This window comes from Lissotriton helveticus, chromosome 3_1, assembly GCF_964261635.1.
Source record: "Lissotriton helveticus chromosome 3_1, aLisHel1.1, whole genome shotgun sequence".
NCBI lineage: Eukaryota > Metazoa > Chordata > Amphibia > Caudata > Salamandridae > Lissotriton > Lissotriton helveticus.
Genome location: NC_136061.1, coordinates 220,747,734 through 220,769,221, shown reverse-complemented (window position 1 = coordinate 220,769,221; position 21,488 = coordinate 220,747,734). Strand labels below are relative to the sequence as shown.

At 45.3% G+C, this 21,488-nt stretch overlaps 1 protein-coding gene across 1 annotated transcript in view; it reads right to left on the bottom strand.

The window, feature by feature from the left end:
* The window catches only part of SRRM3 (serine/arginine repetitive matrix 3), a 244,216-nt gene that overhangs the window by 20,337 nt on the left and 202,391 nt on the right, over nt 1-21,488 (bottom strand). Inside the window, exons 9-11 of the mRNA XM_078679649.1 lie at nt 20,647-21,002; nt 12,764-12,979; nt 4,429-4,569 (exon numbers count right to left, since the gene is read on the bottom strand). Coding sequence (XP_078535775.1) covers nt 4,429-4,569; nt 12,764-12,979; nt 20,647-21,002 — 713 coding nt within the window. The remainder of the gene's footprint in view (nt 1-4,428; nt 4,570-12,763; nt 12,980-20,646; nt 21,003-21,488) is intronic.

Below are 21,488 nucleotides of genomic sequence, written 5' to 3'. Positions count from 1 at the left end.
AAGGAATATTACGACCACAAGAAAGGTTGGTTCAGGAATTCCTTGAAAGAAAGAATGGCTCTGCTCAAATTAGGGTGCTCTGGGACGCCCTAAAGGCTTGTATATGTGGGGAAGCATCACAGTATTCACTGAGGAAGAGCAAAAGGGAAAGATAGCTGATCCTAGAGCTCCAAAAGAAATTAGCAAGGGCTGAGAAAAAACATATCGGGGCTGTTCAGCAGGAGAGAGAAAAAGAGCCGGTACAATTGGAGGTTCAGCGGTAAGAGCAGCAATCGGCAACATTTTGGCCGAAAAAGACACCTCCAAGTGGGCCGCAGCTTGTGAAAAGGTATATTAAGTTACCTAACAAATTGGCCACCAGCTAGTCCTGACAACTAAACAGGACATTACGAATAATGGTATATATTCCATCCGAGAACCCAATTGCAGGGATAACGTCTGAGCCGGAAAAAATAAGAATCACCTTCCGTCAGTTTTACCAAGAGCTGTATACTGAGGAAGGTGTCAGCACTATCGCATCTAGACAAATAGCCATTGTCAATTTTTTAGACCCAATTCCGATAACTAGTCTAAGCTCTGAAGATTGCGAATTCTTAGAAGGTTCCCCCTCCTGGGAAGAGATTCCTATTACCAGATGGAAAGGCAGTGGGCACCGATCTTATCCCGGTGGAGTTTTATAAAGTATTCATCGATCAGATCAAAGATATATTCAAATCTCTTCTTGAACACATTTTTAATGGCACTGCCCATCCCTCCTCTTGGCCACTAGCAAAAAACGTTATTTTTCAAAAAAAAAGACAAACCTCTCTTGTAAATTGGCTCTTATCGCCCAATAACTTTAATTAATGGAGACTCCAAAATATTCTCTAAAATTCTAGCTTCCCGATTATCTGTTGTTATCAAAAGACTCATCTCTAGATGGCAACATGGATTTAGCCCTAAAAAAAGCACCACAGATCATATAAGGAGATCTATTAATTTGTTTGATGCGGCACAGACTACAGGAGACCGAAACGCGTTAATACTTCTTGACGCCGGAGAGGTCTTTGATTGGGTCTCCTGGCTATTCTTGTGGAGCATCATGCAGAAAATGGGTCTAGGGACCGGATTTATTCAAGCTATCAAAGCCCTATATATATATCCTACGGCTAGGGTCGTGATCAACGGGGTACAGACAGAACAATTTGCAATAACACAGGGGACACGTCAGGAGTATCCCTGCTCCCTGCTGCTTTTTGCGATGTACATTGACCCTTTCATTAAGAAGCTAGAAAATAACCAGGGCATCCCCCAATACTCAGACACAGATTTGAAACAAAAATTATGGGATATGCCAAAGACTTGGAGCTTGTGACTCCAGATCCTGGCAAGGCAATAGATGCAATAGCACTCGAGGCTCAAACATTTGGGGAGGTTTCGGGATATGCCTTAAATAAAGAAAAAACCCAGATAATTGTGAACGACAAAATCAAATGGACTGACCATAGAGTGGTTACTATAGCTAGATATCTTGGGGTGAACATTTTGACCAATATTCATACAATTGTTAAAGAAAACCTGTCCCCTTTAGCCTCAGAGATAAAGAAGTCACTGCATCGGCTAAATATTCTACATCTTTCCATAGTGGGCCGGTGCAATGTTTTAAAAATGATTTTCTTCCCGTAAAATTCTATTTTTTGTAGAGTTAACCCCCTTGATTTTACAAATTCAATGCTAAAAACATGTGATAATCTTTTTTCACAGTTTTTTGGGCCAAGAAGGTCCCAAAAGTATCTATCTCTCCCTAGAGAGAGAGGTGGATGGACGCTCTCAAACGTAAAAAATTATTAGTGGGATACCTTCATGAAGATATGTCCTGTATTGCTTCAAGATCAATCCCAAGCAAGAACAACGGATCTCCTTTCCCCGTTTGAGTTGCTACTCTGCCCAGAAACTTAGGGATGTTTGTACTGACAACTCGAATATGGTTATTTCAAGAGAGTACGGTTTGAGAGCCTTATGCGAACATACAAAGACTTTTCCGCTGTCCCTAAAATACTAAGGACTGGGAGACTGAATTATTATACTCCTACAAGAATCAATGAGTAGCTGCCGGACATATTCGGGGGCTCCTACTTTACAACCTGGCTCAAAGCAGGAGTCAATAAACTGGGTTTGTTTTATTCCTCAGATAGGGTTTTGGCCTTTGAAGACCGTAAAACAAAATTTGGTCTAAGTCACAAAGAGTTTTTTTTAAATGTATCAATAAGGAACTTTTTACTACGTAAGGCAGGCGGGCTCTTTGGGTTTGTCAAATATGAACTTATGGAAAAATTGACTGAATCTAATGCTCCTCGGATCAGAACTATCTAAGGCATTCTTAATTTTTTAATGACTGATGATCTGACTAGAATCTCTACGAAATGGCAGCAGAAACTAGACATCACTGATAACGTTTTCCTATCAGCTCTTCGCTTTGCCCAAAAGCGATCTACTATCAGCCAATTTGCAAGCCCAGTTTTATAAAACGTGCATTTTTTTGCATCATACCCCGAGTATAATAGCAAAATGGGGAACCTGTAAAGGTACTAAATGCCCCCGATGTTCTGAACAGGGTGCAGATTCTATACATATGTTTGCTACCTGTGATAAACTCGGCCACCTGCTGGAAGACATCCAGGGCCTCCTTAAAGTAGTTTTGTCTTGAGAAGTTCTGCTAACCCCTTCTACTATATTATTGGGAGTACAGGAAACTATAGAAAGAGAAAAGGGAGGGGCCCTGGTCTTCGTCGCTATGGCTATACACAGACTTTGTATCGCCTCGGCTTGGTCGGATCCCGAACCCCCCTTCCTTTCAGCCGTGGTTGGCCTGCCTACTCTCAACATAGAACTTGGAAAAAGCAATTTATGCCAAGAAAGGCATCCGGGCTAAGAGGAAGGGCTTGGTAATTTTGGAACCACAGTCTAAATGGTCTCGCTAGTTAAATCCGCAATAAAGAAATGGGGGGGCTAATGTTATTAACTTTGTGCCTGGGTTGGCAAACCCATAAGTACTGTATATGGTTGGAATTTTATTAATATGTATGTGTTTAATAGACTGTCTATCCGTTTGAGACCCCAAGTTTGTCTTCTGTTATTAAGGTGCTGCTTCATACACCTTGCACTTTGCATTTTTTTATAGGACACTTTATATATCTCAAGACATATATGTAGCTGATCACTTGCACTTTTCACTATAGGACTCCTGATGTTTTATGAAATGCTTTGTGAAATGCTTTGTGATACGTTTTGTAAAAACTACTACGCTGTTCACTCGCACTTTGCACTTTAGGACTCCTGATGCTTTAGGAAAGGCTTTGTGAAACGTTTTACGAAATGTTTTGTGAAATGCTTTCTGAAAACTACTTCAATTTTTATGCTTTTTATGAATTTGATGGTTTAAGCACATATTGACATTGACATAGTTGACATATTTATGCCATTGCAAGTCATATCAATTATTTCATATTGTAAATCTGTGACGTTTGTATAATCTAATGCTTGGTGGTAGTAGGTGAAATTTACAAGAAGTAGTCGAGTTGAAATACTGATAGTTGTCTAGTAGTTTATATTTTATGTATTTTCTTTATGTTTTTGTTTTATGTAATTGTAAATGGGCTGTGTTAAGGGCTACTCTGTCTCATTGACATAATCTGTCATAACCTTTAAGTGTAAATAAATGTGCTTTTGAACAAAACCTTTTTCAGCCCCATTGTTTCACTGACTATGGGGCTTAATAAGTGTTATAAGTGTTTTTAAGTAACTGTTGACAGAATTTTTATAGAAACTAGTATATCAAATGATGCAATCGGGGGTATTTGCAATCTACATATGGAATATCTGTGAAATATCAGTTTCTCGGTACTTCAAAATTAAGAATGTAAGACTTCATTAAAATACTTTTGTTCAGGTAGCTCTCTACTCCTTCCATCATCTTCTTACATTGCGATGTGCGATAGAAGGGGCCTGCAATCCCCTCTCCCTTAGTAGTAGATAAGTTTCAGGCTAAAGCTTATTGTCACCAGTTTATGTGTGCTGATTTTCTGAATTGTTCTTCATACGATATGAACAAATCATATGTAAGCACCAGGGCACCATTCCCAGAGAGAGTACACTCTTACAAAAGCAGCATCTATGTATAAGGTTGTATTATTCAGGGTACAGATTCCAGAGCAATGTATTCCAAGCATTCCTGAACTCTATCCCTTGCCCCTTCTCTATTTCTTCAGTAGCTGACTTTGGAATAAAATGTGATTTAAAGGCTGAAATGGTAAGAACCTTCTCAAAGGAAGGTGCTCCAAATCAAATATCCTGCATAGTACTGCTTGTGCACTATTCTTTCATGTAGAAATATGTCTAACTAAACCATTTGTTCCTAACCCATTTCTTACCATCTATGTCCGAGCTCACCTGGTAATTCTCCTTGCCTCCATAAAGCTTGGGGAATCGCGCCTCCTCTTGCGGATGGGAGAGTAACTCCTGGAGCGCCTTCTGGGACGCGATGCCTCTGTGCTGTCTGTGTGTCTGGTGCGGGATTCGTTCTCTTTCTCTCTGCAATAGAAACATATGTTCATGAATTCCCTGAACCACTCTGTCTCGGTGGAGTGCCTTATGTCCTTGGTTACCTCATGCAACCTTTGCTGTAGACACCCAGCTCTTGCTTGGCACATTTATGCCTCTAACATTTGTGAGTGATCCCGGATGGTATGATGCATTACGATTAAGGATGTAAATGACACAGTGCAGTCGCACATGCTGAGGGATACTCCAATTCTTTTTATTCATGATTTATTTTTGAAGTTTTATGTATACCTTACAAAGACCAGAGGTGGGACAGCTATCAACATAGAAACATGCATTTACAACCATGAAGTACAAATAATAAAGATGGAACAGAGAGAAGTAGAAAGGCATTATGTTAAGAAACAACATAAGTAAAGGGGTTCACATCGAACAAACATGGATTGTTAATATTTATACATGGGTAGTGGGAAGGTAAACAGCTACAGTTAGAGAAGAAAGATAGGCAGAGATATATATGTATATATGCATCCAGCGCAAGTGGTGAGAGGAGAAAGGAGTCGGGGCCGTGGAGCCGGGAGCCGTGGCCGAGTTGGGTTGACTTTAATATAAGCCACCAAGTGTAGTACTGTCCGGTCCTGCCCACCACTGCTCTCTACTCCGCCCCACTTGTAAAGGGAAAAGGGAGCGGAGTCAGAAGGGGCAGCAGGGAGAGCTGGGCTGACTGCCTGTCCTGCTCATATCAGGACCGAGAGGGAGAGCGTGGAGAAGAGGCCACTGTGAGGGCGAGGTGGTGAATGCTGAGTGGACTGACCACAACGAGTCCTCTCAGCACGGCCCTCCCTCAACCCAGTACAGCTCGAGCCTGTTCAGTCCTGCCCTGAAAGCCCTGTGAGACTCAGCCTCCGGCCCTTGAGTCAACTGGCCCGGGTAGGGCCCCTGCACAAGCATTGTGGAACCAGAGGCGGTGTGTAGAACGTGTGCGCTCACGGTGATTGACCATCAAGGACTAACAGACCAAGCAGAGGAGGGGTTGAGGACCAGTGGCGATCCAGGAGCAGTCGTGACTTTACTTGCCAGCAGGAGGCAAACAGAAGTCTGTGGAGCACAAATAGAAGACAGCGCGTGGGACAAGGGGAGCAGTGGGAGACCTCATGTATTAGCCTGCCGTACCACCCCCGTTGGGTGGAAGCGGCCGGAATTAGGTCGGTGTGGCTTGCACTTGCGGGTGATGGTCAGCATCAACCCCCTCCTCTACAGAACTCAACACAGGACACTTAATCCGCTCCATTTTGCACCACATGCACCAACAGGGATCCTAAAAGAACCTCCAGAGCCCTGTGTCCACAGTAACTCACATAGCAATTCATGCAGTAATTCTGTATTACGCAATTAGCTTTGTTGGGAATCCTCAAGCAAGGGGAATGCAAACGGCGGAATTGCTTTCACGCATACTCTACACGTGGCACTCTCAACCTCAGGAACTAGACACAGAGCAGCAGTCATTCAAACAGCTCCATACCGAACCATAGAGCAACCAGTACTGCTGTATGCTAAGGCCTTCAACTTAAAGAAAAATACAAACACAGTTACTTTTCTGGTTGCTCCTCTGACACACCCTTCTTGGCACATCACAGGCGTGCTCGTTCCTCTGCCCATGTCCGCTGCATAGCAACCAAGGGGAGGTAAGGCGAAGTCCAACACTCCATCAGTCCAAATACTTGAATTCAAGGTGCAAAGCTAACAGGGCCAAGATACCTCGGCCATTCTGGCCGGCAGGCCCCGCCTCATAAACTACCAGCAAAAAAAATACAAGGAAAAAAAATTGTGTATGCATAAGCATCTCATGGCACACATGAGCAGAGGCTGCAAAGAAGAGTTCAGTCTGGGGGCCCGGATAGTGGAGTCAGGAGTTGAGTGCAAACTGGACAAGATCGCATTGCAAGGTACCAGGAAAATCTCACTAAAACCCTACGCCTATACCTGCTGCACAGTCCAGTCAAAGGAAGGCAAAGCAAACAAAACCACCCAGCGTTTAAAGAAAGCAAAGTCCATCAGGCACGGAGGGGCTCTCCCCACTGGGTTTTGGAAACTCTCCCGCAAAGTCTTCATCCAAAGGGGCTTCCGTGTAATGGCCAAGAAGAGGTCACAGAAATTGGCAAACATAACCAAGGTGATAAGGACTAGGGTGCCACTCGCAGCAGTTGGATCAAGACTTTGTTCTTTGCCTGCACTTTAACGGACGGGACTGCGAGGACCAGCAGCCCCGCCATCGCCCTCAGCTGTGTCCTCTTCCCGCCCCTTCCTGCCACCGCATAAACTGCTCGTGGCCCCCGCTCTGCGCGATCCGCTCGCAGCAGTTGGACCGGGACTTTGTTCTTTGCCTGCACTTTACCAGACGGGACAGCGAGGACCAGCAGCCCCGCCATCGCCCTCAGCTGTGTCCTCTTCCCGCCTCTTCCTGCTGGTATATAATCAAACAGACCCACCGCGCCGCGGGCGCGCGCCGGGCAAAGCCCGGGCCAAGGGCGGGCCCGTTTAAGCCCGCTGTAGCCCGAAGGAGACCGGACCGGGCCACCCCTCTTTCATCTGGCCTGCTTTTACATCGAGGCTGTCCGGGCACTCTGTAAGCAGTAAAGGAGCATCTCCAAGGTCCAGGGCTCCTTGAGAAAGGGCAAATGTTGCCCGAAATGCATCGGAGCATCATTGTGGAAAAATCTACATTGGAAAAAAAATTTTTGCATTGTGAAAAAACAATGGATAAAGATGTTTGAATGAAATTCATGTTGAACTCGAAATAAATGCATTCCAGAATTCAGTGGAGTCTGTTTTATACGAACCTCTACGGAGTGCCCACCGCAGGGATGTATGCATAACCTATGCACACACTTACCTTGAGATTCACATTAGCGTAAACGGACGGTTACGCTACCTGCAGGAGCACCTTTAAACTAACAAAACCCCAAAATCAACCTCACAAAAAAACCATACTTTTAACTCAAAAGCTGTGCACCGCACCTACCGTACTTATATAATCAAACAGACCCACCTCGCCGCGGGCGCGCGCCGGGCACAGCCCGGGCCAAGGGCGGGCCCGTTTAAGCCCGCTGTAGCCCGGAGGAGACCGGACCGGGTCACCCCTCTTTCATCTGGCCTGCTTTTACATCGAGGCTGTCCGGGCACTCTGTAAGTACCTGTTTGAATTACTATCTGTGTCAGAAAAATGCGAATCAAGGAGTAAGGCGATGACATCGGGTGGCTATATAACAGGGACTCTGGATAATTTTATCATTAGAGCAAATTCAGTACTGGATCACGAAATAACTCTGATGGAGCGTCGCCTCTCCCAAGACATTGCTCTAGCTAAAAGATCTTCTCTGGGGTACCTCGCGAATGCTCGTACACCAGAGCCCATACCGCGAGTAGTTGCCTCGGAAGCTCCTCTGTCTGTACAAAGTCTAGAGTCCTCACAGGATTTGGGATTGATATCTCCAGCAGGTGAGCCCCAGCCACCTCCAGTAGTAGATACTATTTCAGTGTCAGCACCGGTCAATACTCCAGAAAGGCCTAACACTCACCAGCTACGGGGAGACGAGAGGGGGCGGTACCCAAAAGGAAGCGAGGTGCTGATGCCCCCGGTGGCAGGAAGCCCAAGCTTGCAAGGTGCACCAAAACCAGTGATCCTGCTAGCCCGCGCCAGGCCCCAGTGGTTCCGAAAGCTGTTACATCATCTGCAATTGCACGTACTTCAGGAGAGACAAATTCAATCACCGTATCAGCCGCTTGGAGGATCCACTTCTCTTAAAATTGGGCGCTCTCTTAAGGACATCACTTCAACCATTCGAAACTAGACTGTCACAGATTGAACTATGGCTGTCCAAAATTGAAGAAGCAGCATTGGCGACCGTGGATTGTCTAAAGACTAACAATTTGACTTTGAGTAATGTCCAATCCACCAAAGGTCAGAGGGAGCTGCCGTCACTAAATTCTGCATTACCAGTTGATTTGCTCTCTGCTAATGCGACCAGCATAAATCAGGTAGTGCTAGCAGCTTCCCCTGTTAATGCACCGATAGTGGCTACTAGTGAAAAGTCAAAGGAGGCCCGTCATGACCAATACGATGCGGGCCCGATCAAGGAAATTAGAATTGACCTGCCCCCAGAATCGAGCCCGTACCTCGTGGTCTTAACAGGGGTCCCAAAATTAAGTGATGCTAGCAGGGAATCCTTTATGTCCTTAAAAAACAAAGTCTCTGACTGGCTTAACAAAAATAGACCGCTCCCGGCCCATACCAGCAGTGAAATCCTGATGGTCCGCAGGGTGACCTGGGTGGGGCACAGGCCAAAGACTACCAAAGGTGACTGTGTTTTGGTAAATTTTAGGGACCCACGGATCGTGGCGCACATTTGCGAATGGATGCGCCACAACCCTGGGTCAGTCATTCAACGTTTTCCACTGTCATACTTCTACCCTCCGTGCCATACACTAGATACGGAACGAGACTGGACGTTAGTAGAGCCCCGAGGAGTGGGCAGGGTAGACAGGGGTAGGCTTGTACAACCTTATGTTCCCAGTCACATTCACACCCAAAATAGATAAAGTCCCCTGGATATGGTGGACTGACTGCAGCACAATCAGGCGGGCTCCATGGGGTTTCGCCAGGGAACTGAAAGAGGAAATCCTATCACAGTATTGAGAGGGAGCGCTGCACTCCTTGGCAGAGCTGCGATTGCAGGCAGCAGTCAGGTATCCCTGGAATCCCCTGATATGCACTTGCCTATTTTAGAATCCATCACAGGTACTGACGATCCTTTAACAAGTATAAATGTGTCAGGTGATAAAATGGCTCTCCCGCCAGCAAGTCCGGGAGAAGGAGGTACAAGGGACAGTAGTGATAGCAGTGACAGGGGTTGCAAACCAGACTCACTAACGATTTTGTCATGGAATGTCGCCGGCCTACCTAATAAAATAGCATGCCCGGAGTGGGGAGCTTTTGTTGACAAGAATGACATCTGTCTCTTCCAAGAGACATGGGCCCGAAAGGAGCAACTCAGTGGGGGCTATGCTGCATTTCATGTTCCTGCCCGTTCGGAAGGGAAGGGGCGACCACCAGGAGGTCTTACCATCTGGGTTGGTTCGCATCTGGGTTGCACGGCCAAGATTCTGACCACTCACTCCGAACATGTCCAATGCGTAGTCCTCTCCTGGTCAAATGCTTTCAAGCTCGCTCTTGTCAATGTGTATTCACGACCTGTAAGCATAGCCAGTGAATCAAGAACTATTGAGGAGTTGTCGCATTTTTTGCATACCCTTACTAGTGATATTCATCTCCTGGTAGGGGGTGATTTGAACTGCCACTTCGAGCCTTTACTAGGCATGAAGGATGGCGACCTACTGGCAGAGGATGAATACTGGGCAATACCAGCGAGCAAGTCCCCATCACCGAGGATGTGGTCTCCCCTAGCAATCCAGATCACTGCCCTAACTTTAAATCACTCAATTAGGGCTTGCAATGGTCGCACGCCCTCGGACACGCCAGCCAAGTGCACGTTTAATAAACCCGGACAGGAGTCTCGTCTCGACTATATTCTGGTCGAAACGCGGTTGTGGCCAAAGGTCATTGACCTTAATGTTAACGTAAGAATCGAGAGCGACCATAATGCTCTAATCTTGCAGTTGGCCTCTCCCAGCCCCAGCAAGAATGGCACTAGAAATCCTGGGGATCCGGATAACAGGATCATACTTTCAAATGGCAGACGTAGAGTTAGGTGGGATAAAATAGCGGTTCACCCAGAAGAACTTTGCAAAGTTTACAACCAAATTGTTCCCTTTTTCGTGGAGGTTGACGCCTTAAACATCCAACCATCGCCTCCTGACTTCGACCTAAAAATGCAGGCCCTCCATACGGATTTAGTATCCAATCTAGCAGAGGTATTTAACCTCCAGGCGGCTACCAGGAGCAAAAGGGCTTTTGCAGGCTCTTGGTATAATGCAGCATGTCGAAAGGTCAAGACAGAGCTAGTTCATGCCCTAAAGTTAAGTAATAGTAAACCCCAAATACAAGCCAGGAGATCACATTACAAAATAGTACTTAAGCACGCAAAGGAAGAATGGGATCATGAAAAGTGGACCAGTCTAACCGCTGCCCTTGCCACCAGGGATTCCCGGAAATTCTGGTCCATAGTCAACACCGGTTGCGGTGACCCGAAATCAGCCACCGAACCTAATATAGACGCCAAAGTCTTGGAAGACCATTTTCAGGCCTTGTACTCCATAGAGGACGGTACGGATAGTTCGTTGGCAATACCAGATCCGTTCCCCCAGTCTGAACTGCTAGAGTTCACCACAGTGGAGGTTTGCAACGTAATTGCTAAACTTGCCATAGGAAAAGCCCCGGGTCTTGACAAACTCCCGGGAGACCTCTTCAGACACGAACCTAAGATATGGGGCCCGTATCTACAGATACTTTTCAAAACAGTCCTGAGGGGAATGGCAGTTGCGTGTACCTGGCTGGGCGCAGAAATCGCCCCTATATTCAAGAAGGGCTCCCCCCTGCTCCCAGCCAACTACAGGCCCATCAGCCTCATTGATGTCCCGCAGAAATCTTTTGCACGACTCATTCTAGATCGTCTCCAGGATTGGATAGACAAGCACGCAATCCTTAGCCCGTATCAAGCAGGGTTTAGGAGGAACACCTCCACAATGGACCAGATTTTCCGTTTCGTTCTGCCTTCGACTTAGTTCCCCGGGGGAAACTATGGTCGGTGCTGCTCGAATTGGGTATACCGGTCCAACTCTTAACCATCCTGATGAGGTTACACGAGGCTAACTTCGCCCAGGTTAGATGTGGCAAGAAGGGGGTACTGTCATCTAGATTCCCCGTTGACAGGGGGGTTCGGCAAGGGTGCGTATTGGCACCTACCCTGTTCTGCCTCTATGTCAACGGGGTAATCGCCCACTTAAATGGAGTACGGAACAACGGTGCCCCAAAGTTGGCAGGTAGCAGGGTACCGGCGATCATGTTCGCAGACGATACCCTTCTCCTGTCTAAGTCCCCTATGGGGATTCAACGCAAACTGGATGGCTTTGAGGAATTTTGCAGATGTCGGGTTTGGAGATCAATGTCCTCAAAACCAAATTCATGATCTTCAACCCCCCCCGCTACCACTCGGCCAAACCCCAGCTTAGGAGCAACTAGACTAGAAAGGGTGTCGATTTTTGACTACCTGGGGGTAACCATCAACGAGAACTTGTCATGGGGTCCCCAGCAAATCAAGTCACAAATTAAATTGGCACAGCTCGCTGGGGGAATCCTCAAGCTCTCTAACTCGTCCACATACAAATGTGTCGCTCCTCCTATGGAGATCTATAAAACGCAAGCAAGAGGTGCAATTATGTATGGTGGTGAGTTATGGGGGCACTATTGCAGGCCTGAAATCATCAAAACAGAGAATACATTTCTAGACCAGAACAATGAGAGATGAGGTTAAGATGGGTTGCAGTAGGATTGATAGATTCAAGTTCCAGCCCTGGACACTAGAAGTTAGAATAGGATCATTGAAGATGCTTACAAAGGATTCATTTTTTGTGAGTAATGACACCACTACCTCTGATCTTTTATAATCAATCTGAATAATAGGGTAATCATGTGGGAGAAGCAATTCTATAATTTGTCTGTGTGGAACCACTGAGCCAGGTTTCAGTCATAAACAGGAGGTCAACATCTAGAGAGATGATCGTATCAGCAGCCTCAATTCAGACGTTGACAGATGTGCTGTTGGCCCAAAGGACATTGAGAGTGTATTTCTGCTCATGAGGGAAGAAATAAGAGGGAGTTCAATGATATTCCTATAGTCAGTCTATCTCATGTGGTCCAAGGGTGGGTGAATGGACCAACAGAACTGGAATGGGATAAAAAATAGAAGCATCATGGAACATGGGTTTTCTGGAATAATCATGGTAGTTATTTGGGAAGAATTAAACAAGAAAAGAGGGATGAGCATGAGACAATGCAGGAGATCTGTGTACAAATGTGCACAGTTGCATAGAAGCAGTGTATCTTTGTGTTATTGTATTCCTTGTACTTGTGTAGGATTACAGAGATGTGAGGGAATATAGTTTCCTTCAGCTCTACTACAAAGCCCAAAGACAAACTACGGGCGCTCTAACATAGGTAGAACAATATATCACCAAGCTGCATATTGTGGAGAAGCTGGGTTCTTACCTGCTGGTGTTCTTTTTCTGTGAAGATGATCGTGACCGGCTTCGCACCGACCTTTTATCCCGGGACCGGGATCGGGAGCAGCTGGAGCTCCATGAGCTGCCTCGATGTCCTGGACTACGTGACACACTCTTCTTCCTCTCCGAGGTGTGCCTTGAATGTTTTATTGCAGACTCAGAGCAGCTGTTAGGTTTTCCTCGATGATGCCGGCCTTTCACCCTACAGGAGCAAGTTGATTGTGTTACTGAATGAGCTTTATATCAAACTGAGAGTACTGTTTAGGCTCAATAGAACACAGTTTAGTCACCATTTGGAGAATTTCTAACTATTCATTTATTCATAGGATAAGATAGATCATTTATCTTAATTTGGACGACCACCTTTTTAAAAACACTAATAACAAACAGGAAAAGGTGCCACAGGGCTATAAAGATGTAGAAAAGCCAGTATGAAGGTTTTGGACTTCATTTTGTGTTTTCATGACCGCCGGACGCCAGAGCCAGAGCACTGTCCACACGAGGAGGCGGAGGACGCCATCTCTCACAGCTCTATCGCCCCCCCAACACTTCATCCGGTGGCCCTGTCTTTTGGGGTACAGGGCCCCCTGCTCTCTCTGCAACTGGACACCCCGCGACCCCTGCAGCTTATGGTCTACAGCCTGTCTTTTGGGGCAAAAGGGCCCCTGTTCTCCCTGCAACTGGACACCCCGCGGCCCCGCAGCTTGTGGTCTACAGCCTGCAGTCTACAGGGTAGCAGGGCGGCGGCAGCACAGCACAGTAACAGCGAAAGAGGCAGGAGGTCACAAAAAAGAGGGTGCAGGTCTCAGGAGCTGAACGCAGGGTGTTCAGGCGTCGATAACAAGGTGAAGGGGCGCCATACCAATCCTCCCCAGAAAAACAACACCAGCAACAGCCCCCCGGCAGTCTTGGGGGGGACCTGGGCTGTCTTGACAATCTGACCCAGTTAATAGGACGCATATTTGGAGTGCCTGGAAAAGAGTGCTTGGAGCAGCTGGAAAAAAAATTGTGGGTGAAACAACTGGCCAATACTCATCTAAGGAGCCCAGGGGTGTGTGAAAAAGGCGCTGTAAAAGGCCTAGACACCAAAACTTCCCCTCCAATTAGCTCAAAGAGTAAAGAGCTAAGAGCAAAGAGTAAAAGCACAAACCATCACAGCTCGAGTTTCAAGGTTCAAGTGTCAACATCAATACCAATATTAACAACAAAACTCCACTCATCACCAGTGCCCGCTAATAACACATCTATATTCCTCAGTCAAACAGAACCCGATTAGGATCCAATGAGACCGATACCCCAGGCAGGACAGCTAGGACAGCCAGGGCAGCTTACGCCAGTCCAAAAGAGTAGCCATAGCCAAACGAGGCAGCAGAAATCACGAGATCGGGCCAAAGACTGGGCACATAGGGTAAGGCTGCAGGCTTCAGCATTCCGTACCAACTGGAAAATCTCACGCAAGATATCTGCGGCATGTAGGAACAGGGCAACCACCAAGATAGCCACCAAGATAACCTCAGGAAAAATGAGGAGCACAGGATCTGGCAATAAGGAAACAAGAGTGCGGCAACAACAGGGAACAACAAAAGGACTGAAGAACCCGCAAGACTTGGGCAATTCCTCAATAGGGAGCCTTCGGATCCATCAATACTTCACAAGGTTGAAGTCAGAATCCAAAATCGACAGTACGGGCCAAAGGAAGGAGGAGGGGACCACCATTAGCCCGGTCTTAGCCAGGAGGCAGTAACTCTGAGAGAAGACTTCCCCTTGGTCCCAAATCAAACAGCAGAGGACAGCCTGGGTGAATCAATAATTATAGAGATGGAGAGACTGGCAGAGACAGTAGAAACAGCAGAAACGGCCATGGTCAGTAATGACACCTTAAATATCACCAGCAAATACAAAGATCATAATAAAAATCACAACAAAGCAGAACACTGGTCAGAGCAAACCGGGATCATCGAGATTTCATCAACTTTAAACGATGGCGAAGCTTTAATCAAACCATAGGGCACAATATCACTTGGTCATATTTACAACAAGAACGTCACCGAAATAGAGGCCCTCATCCATTACAGAAATGATGAGCACCGGGAAACATTGGGAAGCTCTAAAAAATCTGTGGTCTGGGGATTGAGCAGAATTGCTCCACACCTGTTAACAACGTTGGAAGGACACAACAACCACACAAATTAGTCGACCTCTGCACCCCAGATCCATCATTAACTGAGCTATTAAAATCAAAAGCAAGTTCAGCCAACAAATTGCAAATAATGACAGAGGAACCCATGGGAGTTGCCCCTGGCCAACATCCTGGAATACAGAATGACTCAATAAATAAGGACAGCCCGGATCTTATCTTAAACACAATAAACACATCACTACTGGCAGCAGTAATAGCTCTCACATGGCAATCTCATAAATTAGAGATACAGGAGGATTTAATACACATGCTAGCACAAAGGAAATTGACAATCAACAATAAGGTGGACACAATAAACTCAAAAATGGACCAGTGGCTTATCAGAAAAAACGACCAAGGGGGGACCACAAGTCCAACAAAAAACTTCAGTGAAGCAATAGTGGAAACATTAGCCACCCTGCCCGACTTGTTAACTACCTTAATAAACAAATGCAGTCAAGCTAGACCAAGCCACATACAAAGCAGGAAAAACCCAGAAAAAGAGAACTACATTCTGGACAAGCAACAACATCTAATGAACCAGAAGATGGTACAGTAATTACAAGCAATAAAATGTCTCCAGGCAAGAACTGGAGCTCAGCCACCAGCTCTGAGATTAGACACGATTGAAGGACATCAGATCAAAGACCAATCGGAAAACAGCTTTCCAGACGGCAAAAGAAAAAACTACGTAAATCGCTGAAAACAAACTAAAGGAAAAGCGCAATGTCACTCATACAAAAAAAGTATGAAAGGCCTTCAGTACTCAAATAAATTTACAATTAGCCAGACATCGGCACAGTTATCCCCGACAAGGGTACAAGGATCTATCCCTTTTTTAAAATGAGAAATAACATTATAGCCAAGGCTTCACCGGCGAACAATGGTCAGGAAACTTCTGTACCACATCACTTGAATGAGAAACAAACTGAAGGCCCAGTCAAGGCGTCTATCACGCTGCATGAAACCCATACTGTCACCAATCCCCCAAATACAATCTTACGCTTAGGTGGTGAATGTCACCCATAGCAACGCCTCCAAAAGAGTAGACGGCTGGGAGACAAAGGGACTGCCCAAGACTAGTAAAAACATGAAAAGTCCAACAATAGGATGTAAGGCAGCGGAGTTACAACCACACGAGAAGATAGAGAAGTTGATAGTAGCTTCCGTGCAGGAAACTTGCGTCCTGAAAGGATTGCCACCCGTAACGAAAACACAATGCAATGGCCATAACAGGGTGGCTTTACAATCCACATTAGCATGGAAGATGCCGCAGGACGTCCAGTGCCAGACCTGTGAGCAATCTTTTAATAATGATCCGGATAGGAAAATGCAAGTCATTCCTTGCCAGAAAAATGGGCAAACATGGCTCCGAGATCAAACAACTGCGCATGATGGGCAGAGTAATGAGTGTAAGGGAAACAACTCGGGAAATGGTCACCAGCCAGATATGGAGCATATAGTGATCCTCACGCCTGAATTTGAGACAAGAGGCCTGGGCGACATCTTAAATCGCTCAAACATTCTACACCTCCTGTCGTGCATATCCCCATTGGCCTACCTAAAATCAGCCCACCTCGAATTGGTGCACTTCAAAAATTACCCCCGGATAAGCCATGTGAAGTCAACCCTAAAAAAGTGGACCAACAAGATATCCAAAACATTATGGCAGAAAAAGATCTACTTAGGGATTGGGGGATCCGCGTAGATAAATGTCCAACAGAAAAGTACCCCCAAATCCTATTAAAGAGGCTTCCTAAACAAACTGCAATAGCACCACAGAAAAGCCTTTTAAGGGACATTAAATAGACCCAGAGTCTACATCGCAGTGACAACATCAAAATCAAGCTCACGAAGGGGGACACTACCAGACAATGCATGGAGATAAGAGCACCCCAGGAGGCCACTTCAGAAGACTGGGCCTAGATCTCAACAGCCCTGCACACCAACGGGAGGACAAATCCCTAGCACTCAAGAAGCAAGAACAAGAACCAACCTCAGATTAATAAGCTGGAATGTGGCCGGCCTTAAATCAACCCTAATGAATAAGGAAGCCACGAATCTGCTCAAAACAGGAGATATCCTATGTCTACAGGAAACATTGACGATAACATCAAACCCCATCAAAGGCTTCCAGGCAATTCATACTTTGGCCGATATAAAAACATCTCTGGAAGACCGACCGGTGGGGTATCAATCTTTGTAAAATTAAACCTGCAAGTACAAATTGAGGAATGGCCTACGAACTCGCCCGACGTCCAGATCGTCACTATAAAGGGAATAATATTAGAGGGTATTCCAACCACAATTGCAGTAATCGACCTCTACAGCAATCCAAAAATAAGTTAAAAACCCAGGCCACAAATTTATCATCACCGGGGACTTCAACATGAGAGACCTGTGCCACCCGAATCGACGTCAAGGAGATAAAGGTCGGAACCTCATGGAAACCTGCATCAATGAATCAAGTGGGGCAGCCAAATAAGAAACAACAACCAACATTCAAAAACATCTCCACGCTTGACTACATCTTTCTGAGCCAGATCTTATTGAGGAGGTGGAATCTGGGTCCTTTTCGATCTCAAACCCTGAAGCTTACCAAACGGGTGCCCCATGGCTCTTGTTTGAGTCCTACCTTGTTTAATATCTATGTGGCCCCCCTGCCCAAGATCACCAGGGAGTATGGTTTAACTCCATTTTCCTACGCTGATGATACGCAACTACTCCTGTCTTTTGATAAGGACACAGAGTTAATTGATCAGCATTTTGCAAAGGGCATGCTAGCCATATCAGCTTGGATGACGGAGCACTATCTCCAGCTGAATGTGGCCAAAACCGAAATCCTGCTGTTTGGCTCTGCCCAAGCTTCTTGGTCCCCGAAGTGGTGGCCTGCAGTGTTAGGCCCTGCTCCGTCTCCTACTACAGTGGCTATAAAAATCTAGGGGTCTGTTTGGATGTATTGTTATCAATGAAGGATCAAATTATGACTACTGCAGGGACCTGCTACCATACCCTGAGCCTTTTTTGTAGAGAATTTTTATGGCTGCCTTTTTATGTACGTAGAACTCTGATTCAGGCTTTGATCATTGGTCTTCTGGATTATTGCAGTGCTCTACTGGCATCAGCTAATAAATCGCTTCTCAGTAGATTACAGATTGTACAGAATGTTGCTGCATGCCTGGCTCTTAAAAAGTCGCCACGCACCTCCCCAGGGTCATTGTTAAAACAACTCCACTGGCTCCCTATCCGCCAGAGAATTAAATTCAATCTCTGTTGTCTTGCTCATAAAGCTCTTTATGGTACGAGCCCTAGCTACCTGGCGGACAAGTTTAAAGTCTATTGTCCGAATCGTCGACTCAAATTGGAAGATAAAGGGTTGCTAGTGGTCCCCCGCTACAGGAAAATATGAACAGGAGGCAAAACGGTTGCCTACATTGACCCAAAATGCTGGAACACCTTGTTGGAGGACTTGCGCAAATGCCCCAGTTTTTTCGCTTCAGGAAACTCCTGAAGACGGAATTATTCCGGGATTGATCTGTGTCTGTCTTGCGCCCTCTCTATGGTAGCGCGGAGATAACCCTGCGGTGGTGCTTCCAGCGCTTTACAAATCCCTTACATACATATATACATAGTTCTCTTTCTAATACACTGTAGGACTGTAGCTCTTCTATTGGGTTTGGAACAGATTTTACATAAAGCTACGTATGTAATAGTTCAACTCATCATTTATTCATATTACACAGTAATCGTTTAATTTTACCAGACAGAAGGAAAATGGACCAGAGAGATGATCACTGGACTCAGCCTTGGTCATCCATGCTTCTCAGTTAGTTCATTATTTCCATGCCCATTTTTCCTGAAGTCTGCACTCTCTCAGACCATCAGCCTTTTCTTATGGGCTGGAGGCACTGTTAGGTGTTTCGCTCCCATATGCTGTCTGCAGGTACATGTGCCCTTTAGATTGGTGCTACATGCAGTGTGCTTTGGTACTCCTAGCCTTGTCTCCTAGATTAGTGCCACCATGAGGAGATGGGGCACAATGTGATATGGCATGGTCCATGGCACCTGTAAGAGTGAGGTGACTAAGCTATATGTATATATACTAGCCGAACCTTCAGTAACTAGCCCGCCAGTTTCTCATGAGAATCCTACTACAAAATGGCTGCCACAAACAGAAAACTAAGGAAATGGCATCCATCCAGCCACACGTTGACAATATTGTTACCCCTCTGAATGAGATACCTTTCAGTCACATGCTGTGTCCCATTGCCCTTATAGTTTCCACAGGGAGGGTTTGGGTTTGTGAGCACACAAGAATTATTGATGCTCCCTTTTGGGTTCTCCCAATTAGCATGCAAGCGGCATGCCTTTTTGGTACTCATATGAAATTTTCTGTAGGCCATTTGCGGCTACATTTGATTCTAGATTCCTTGTGGAATATTCTTCTCTGCTCTTCACCCTAAGTAAGCGCAGAATGTACTCCACTTCCTAAGACAGACTTGCCTACAGTCTTTACTCAATCCTTGATTTCTCTGTTATTGTCTAGAAAATCCATAGGTCCATCATCAATTGTGGTGCTGTGAATGTTGATGTGAAATATGCCCTTTTAATGATTTGTTCTAAACGTGACTAAACTCCTGTTACTGAGTCCCGCACCATGATGACTCTTCATCCCAATCAACATATCCTGCAGTTTTAACCCAGAGTTGCATCCTAGACAAAATTATTTTTATAAAAAGCCATCCGCCAAAGTAGGCCCGTTGCTATTCACAAACAGCTTGCCTATAGTTACTAGAGTCAAAAAATACCCGAAACAGTAGTAAATATACTCCAGCTTAGGGCTGAAGTAAGGCTAGCACCACACCTGAAATCCCTACAACCAAAGCTAAATTAGATTAAATTAATTAACCAACCAATTAAAAAATATAAATACATTTAATTGAATGTAGCTATAGATAAAGCATTTATTCTGATTATTAATGCTGCAACTCTTTTATATTGCTCTACATGTAAAATAAATATATAAAATTAATAACGATTAATATTTCACATATTTTTATCAAAGTTTTTATAAGGTTTAATAACCTTTTACAAATTTCCCTAAACTTTACCATAGGAAGATCTCTTCCCCAACTGTGGAGTCTCCACCATGTGTGTGGAACATCAAATACGGTTGAAAAGATAGTACTGAGTCCACCCCCTTTTTCAGGGGGTGGGGACTTGTAAGTCTACACTTTGGGGTAACTTTACACTCGTAAATGGTGAAGAGCCAAAAGTAGTAAATTTATTTGTAGAATATCGACACTTGTAAATTTACTTTACTTAGACCAGGTAGTATCCACATTTTATTAGTCAGATACATCCACATTCTAGTTGTCTCTGATTCTTAGTTAGGAATGGGCATAAACATATAGCCTGGGAGTAACTGAGTCCCCATAAAGATACCTTTAGTCTATTCCTACAGCCGTGCTCTCTTCCATTTCCACCTTGTAGCCCATTTCCCTTTCTTAACTCGTGGGTACTGTGCTACACGGTGATGTGCTACTCACAATCTGAAAATAGGAGCAAGCCCATAAACTTGAAGCAACTAAATGACCACAAATGCAACTTTATTCTATTACATCATTAAATTGGATGATTCCATTTGAACATTTCGATATGCATTGCTTCTTTATCCTGCTGGCACTTACTTTTTGGTAGGGGCACTATGCTTCTTTTCTGTCGCTGTTGCCATGGAGTGAGCTCGTGAGCCCACTGATCCATCTGAATCACTGCTGTATCCAGTGTGGCTGACTGAGTGTTCAGCAGACTCTCTTTTTCCATCTGACTTTGTCTTGGACCACCGCCTGTGCTTCTGGGGCGACATTGACCGGGACCGGTGATGATGCGTCCGCCTATCGCCTGGTGCACCACTGCCAACTTTTCCTGGCGAAACAGGGATGGAGCTCTCTTGATTGTGCTTAATTCCCCTCCCGTCTCGGCAGCCCGGGGACATGGACTCCATTTTGGCCAGCTCTCTTGCTGAAGGTGATAGAGAGTCGAGCTTCTGGAAGAAGGGAATTAAGAAAAGGGGGATGGACAAAAGAAAAAAGGGGAAACGGAGAGCAAAGGTATTACAGAAGAGACACCAAGAAGTGCCAGAGATACACACTTGTCAAAGTACAATGCATACTGCACACTACACGGAGGCTCTAGACTGAAACTAGCTCCCTGCTGTAGCCTTCTGACCCCAACAATGCCGCTCATGCAACTGGCCACATGCAAAACGCAAACGAAGAAACAAGAATATGAAAATTAATCATAGGGCTGGAGGAGTAAGGGAGAGAATATCTGCTATGGCCTGATTGAATATTAGTTACAAAATGAGTGAGGATAAAACATAATATATAAAAAAGTCTAAATAAAATTATAAAAATAAAACATGATTTTTTGAAGATGATGTAAGGGATTGAGAAAAGAAATGTGAATTTTTTTAACACAGGGACTGTATCTGTGACAAGAAGCACAGATCGGGTAAGGGTAAGGCTTGTTG